The sequence below is a fragment of the Pieris napi genome, chromosome 17, assembly GCF_905475465.1.
Source record: "Pieris napi chromosome 17, ilPieNapi1.2, whole genome shotgun sequence".
Classification (NCBI taxonomy): domain Eukaryota; kingdom Metazoa; phylum Arthropoda; class Insecta; order Lepidoptera; family Pieridae; genus Pieris; species Pieris napi.
This window is the reverse complement of record NC_062250.1, coordinates 10,686,749-10,692,266: the sequence shown is the minus strand read 5'-3', so window position 1 is coordinate 10,692,266 and position 5,518 is coordinate 10,686,749. Positions and strand designations below refer to the sequence as shown.

General features: G+C 28.4%; 1 protein-coding gene across 2 annotated transcripts; it reads right to left on the bottom strand.

Moving 5' to 3' along the window:
• Window positions 1-376: 376 nt before the first annotated feature.
• Window positions 377-5,163, bottom strand: LOC125058019. Of its 2 annotated transcripts, XM_047662016.1 has the most exons (6): window positions 4,790-5,162; window positions 4,434-4,571; window positions 4,110-4,296; window positions 3,497-3,693; window positions 2,642-2,803; window positions 377-2,406 (listed from the first exon to the last, which is right to left on the bottom strand). In XM_047662016.1, exons 2-6 carry the CDS (start codon window positions 4,560-4,562, stop codon window positions 1,546-1,548), a joined length of 1,536 nt encoding a protein of 511 aa, XP_047517972.1. In that variant the 5' UTR covers window positions 4,563-4,571; window positions 4,790-5,162; the 3' UTR covers window positions 377-1,545. The 2 variants fall into 2 exon arrangements, with proteins under 2 accessions (XP_047517972.1, XP_047517973.1); XM_047662017.1 differs by lacking the exon at window positions 4,434-4,571 and having other exon boundaries at window positions 4,790-5,163.
• Between the last annotated feature and the right edge of the window lie 355 nt (window positions 5,164-5,518).

Here is a 5,518-nt window from a genome sequence, read left to right as displayed (position 1 = left end):
TAACTAACCGTTTCGCGCCCGCTTTGCTGGACGAATTAAAATAAATTTTATGTTTCATTATTTTATTTTTTTTCATATTTTTATTATTCTTCTTTTTAACTTCCCGCTAAGAAAATTGAAATATTTCGAAAATCGAGTTTTTAACAGATGTTGACGTTTTGCGGTTCTAGGAAGCCTCTTTTGTTTTTATTAGCGGGATAAATTTTCATAAAAGTAAAACAGCAATAAAAAAATGAAGGAACGTTGGAATTTAATAAATAAATAGCCATAAACCATCTAGGAAAAATTTCGCATCGAATGGTGGTAGTTTCATGTCGATACGATTTAGGCGTGATTGAGCCTCAAACGAAGACCATTTTCGTTATATATATATAAGATTTAGAGTTTCTGCTGCGCTGCGAAATGTTCGTACGCTGTTCTTTTGAATGGAACAAATATTTAAAATGTTCCTGGCGTAGTCTTTATCTTTTTTGCCTTTTCATTCATAAGTGTTGATTATACGCATAAATAAACCTAGTACTGACTGTTGTGTATTAGTATTGAAAGTCGAAATAATCACCCGATCCCAAATGAATCATTTCATTTTAATGTGGTGCTTTATTATGTAAGCCTCAAATAGGTATTGAATGTTTTGACATTACCGCTATCACGAATAAATAAATGAAACATTCTTTAATTGAGGGTAGTAGTGAATAATATTTATATGAAGAAATTCCTGGCAAATACCTTTAATACATTCCAATTTTATGTAGGAAGTACATATATATATATATATCTTGACTAAAACTATGAAATTCTACTAGTTCTAAGTTTCTTTTTTTATATACATTTTTTTTTAAAATAATATTAAAAACTAAAATGATTTTTAATGCCTTAAATATTGTTTTGTTTAACAAAACGCGCAAACTGTAAGTAGTTTTAAGTGTCTGCATGCTTTACTAACAAATTTTGTAACTACCCGCATTTTAAAATAGAAAGAGTACCTGAAGAGTATTTTTCTTTTGACATTACGAAAATATTTTTTAGACAATTAATATTTATAGATTTACTCACATTAATTTATTATCCAATGTTATTATGTTCCTCCAGATGGTTGTGTTTGGATATTTTATTTTTTATTAATAATGTATTTGATTTAAATGTAATTGGCGACAGTATGCAGCTGGCTATTTTTTCGAATTTGAATACTTGAGAAACAAGAAAGTGTAGAACAGTATTTAGTGTTTATGACTGTCTTTTGTTCCATCAATCGGACTCAATAATTGAACTCGGTACCGTTTTGTTTTGTACTTAATTCTATTCTAGAAGAATATTTCAATTAAGACTCAATATTATAATCATGTTATTAAAATATATTATCCAATTATAGCCTTTTATTGAATAAATCAAATGACAATATTTATTACTATATATTATTTATAATAAATATAAAAGAAATTATGCCTACCTTAAGAACTGGACTTATATACAATGGAGATATAAATATATATACATATATTGCATGAAGAATTACATAACTTTATGTACAACTTTATAGATGAGAAATTAAAATATACTATCTAGCAACGATCCTTTGAACTTTTTCATTGCCTTTTCCTGCATTTCATTAAGCTTAGTATCTAGATCTGAATCATAAGTAAAAGATTTATTTTTTGTAGAAGCAACATTTGCTTCTAATTCACTGGATTTTTCATGTTTTAAGTCACTTGTATTACATTCAGATATTTCACAATTTTCTTGAAGAATATCATGTGCATGTTCAGTAACTACTTCAGACTTTTCTATTTCTTCTGGAACTTTAAATACATCTTGAATTTTTTCAATTGTATCGCTTTCTGTGTCATGATTGATTGACTCTTTGATTGGATGGTTAGTTGCTGCTTCTAAATCATAAGTTAGATCATCATTTTTAATATCACTTATATTGCTTTCAGTAGACATTTCACTGTTTTCTTTCAGAATATCACAACTGTATCCAATATCTACTGCAGAGTTGCTATTTTGTACTTCTTCATCAATTATTTTATTTGTATCACAGTCTGTGGCATTTTTATTTATCTCTTCGACAGGATGACCACTTTCAATAACGTTATTAGTGCCTTTGATGCTTTCATGTAAGGTACTTTCCATAACTTCTGCATGTATTACATTATTTTTTAACACTTCCACCCTTTCTGTTACATTGGCATTATCTTCAATATCAAAATCATATTCTTCATCAAATTGTTGACGTAGTGTTCGGACTGGTTTTTCATTTCTGATAAATATTTCAACATCCATTTCTTCATGTGCTACATCTCGACTATTATCGTGAGTAGATTTTTTTGTGCGTTTACTCTTAAGACCCGTTGCGTCTTTATTTTTGAGTCTTTTACGTTCTCTAGATGATTCAAGTGATGCATTTTCCTAAAAATATATAGTTAAAGTATAAAGTTCCATCAAAAATTTAATAAAAATAGTAAAATTTTAACATGTATATAGGATGCCGACGTAGATAGTATGACAAATCCTATGGAGGTCCAGAAAGAGAGAAACAGAGGTCCAAAAAAAATTATTAGCCTCTTTTTCTCCTGGAATCAAACCCAGCATATTGTCACTAATAAACCAAGCAAGTTATTCGCTACACTGTATATTGATATACCTGACAGTTCAATGAGGTAGGAGTCCTTATTAATACAAAGCTTTCCAGCATAGAATGCTTTAGTATTTCGTTTTTCCACTTTGGAAGAATTTCTGTGTGCATTTCAAATTCAACCTTTGGCATGATCCAGTTGTGCATACTTTTTAATAAACTTACATTTTTCTAAAAAAAATATTATCAGTTTATAAAATCTGACATATGTACCGCCACATTTTATTTATCTATATATATAAAAATGAAACCCGTTTTCCGTTGTCACGACATAACATGAAAACGGCTTGACCGATTTGGCCAATTCTTTTTTATAATATTCCTTGAAGTACGAGGATGGTTCTTACGGAGAGAAAAATTTAAAAAATTGAGTGAAAAAGTCTAAAAACAACACTTTTCTATATTTCCATACAAAATATTCGTATGGAACTTACTTAAAAGTCAATTTGAACTTTAATTCCATATCATAAAGTTCAAGTGTTAGTGGATGGGTTCCGGAAAGGTAAATTTTTATTTTTTGACATAATGTATTTGTTGTCTTATCAACTTTTTTTTTTATCTTAAGTTAGAATAAGTATTTTAAAAAAAAATGAATGAACTGTTAGGCGGTACAATGTTCACCAGGCCAGCTAGTTCATTAGATATTTAACCATAAATGGATATGCCGATGGAACATACATGTATAAGCAACACTATTGATCTCACATCAAAACAAAGGCAAATAGAATAAAATAAAAAAAGGCAAGTTGCTCTATATGGCTTATTTAAATATCTTAAATGGCTTATTTTGTTAAAACATGCAATATTTTTAGAGTGCAAAGGTGCTAGGTTTGTAAAATGTATTATTACTATTATAATACTTACAGTAAGATCAGAAGATGTTAACCATATTGTGAATTCTACACGATGAAAAAGGGGGAGAGATACACAATCATCAGTTTTAATTACAACAATACTCCAGGTGCGCCTAAAGAAAGGCCCTAATTTTGAAACATCTGAATATTTTTTTATAAATATTTGTTTATTTATCAGTGCTTTCTTGGGGTCTATAGCAATGTCATCTGAAATTAAAAATAAACAATATATTAAAAGAGCAATCAAAAACTAGTCCTTTTGCATGCAATTCCTGACTCAGTAGTTTTCTGTTAAAACCCAAGCTTTTTCTTTGTGCACTAGTATGTTATATTATTGTATCCAAAATTTAAGAATAATGGGCACTCTCTTGCCATAAAAGAATAATCAAAAAACAAATGCATAAATCTGTTGCACAGTTCTACTTATAGCATTTGATTATTATTATTAAATCACAATCAAAAGATGTACATAGCAATTTTTTTAAAAGTTAATATCACAATGGTTCAATTAATTTGATAAGAAGCCATAACTAACCCTACTGACTTTAATAGGTTTCTATTATCTATTAAAATGTCTATAAATATAATTATTGACAAGACAGTAAAATAATATTTTGGCCTACCTCCACTATAGCGAGTCCATTTTTTTAAATTTAAAGTCCACTTCAGCATTTCTTCATCATCTTTGCAAAGAATCAGAATTGGATAAGAAAGATGTGTTCTTACAGCATAAAGAAATAATAAGACTGTAACAGATTTGCCCTGTTGAGGAGGAAAACTCAGTACACAGTAATCTGACAACTTGTTTTTCTAAAAAAAATGTTAAGCATTAATGATGATATATCTCAATTTATTGATTATTAAGTATTAACCAATGGCTCTTTGTAAGTGTAGTAGTATATATAGAATAGATATGCCTTAAATAGAGCAGGATTTTTGTAACATACCCATTTTTTAAATAGGAATCTTACACCATCAATTTGATGAGCATACATTTGATGCATAGGTTTAACACAAATATTATCTTTATCTGATATTTTATCCAACATAAGGTTTTCCAAAATTATTTTATTCATGTTTATGCTCTGAAATATAAAAAAAAATTATATGGAATCTACTCAGATTTGAAAAACTAAATAAATCTTAATTTGCCAACATATCTCTTATAAACATATGAGAACACAATTTGACAAGACCAATGAGAACTTAATTTAAAACAGTTTTATAAAAATGTTTTTTTTTCCCATTTATGGCAATATTTTAATATTTAGACCATATTTTAATCCTGTAATGCACACTTTACCTCTTTACCAAGATAAGTTCTGGTTAAGTCTGTTTAAGATGGATAGAGTCATTAAGAGAATATAAAGCATCTCCAAATAGAATAACGCTACAAATACGGAGACACTCGTTTTATGAGCAACTACATCTTCTAACTCCTGTATAATATGCCTATTGGTGAAAACATGACCCCAAGACATCAGGTATACACTTAAAATAAGTTTGTGTGTTCAATGCAATATTAGTCTGTGATTTAGTGTAATAGAGCAACAATAATTTATAAATAAATAATGCTAAAACATTGCCAAACAAGAATGGACATTCATGGTAAAAAATATTGATCGTATTTTCTTAAATAATAATAACTGTGACATTAGGAATTATGACACAGCTGATTGTTGGCAGTAAAACTATATTGTAATTTGACATTCATAATGGCGTTATGTATCTGTCCAAACTTTATACACAGACTAAGGATCTACCTAACCAGTAGGTAATATTCTTGAGGAATGTTTTTTTGTAATTGTAATAGACAAAAACTATTTAACTAATAATTTTGGATAACACAAATTTAACGACTTGAACATAACAGCATTAATTATGACTGACATATTACATATATCTACAAAAACTCCTTGAGATTGCTTTAATAACTATGTATAGAAAACCTCTCTTAGAAAAATATTTCTGTAATTGAAGTTTCATATTGATATGTTTAATTATGTTCATTTTGCGAATTGTCTATTGTCGT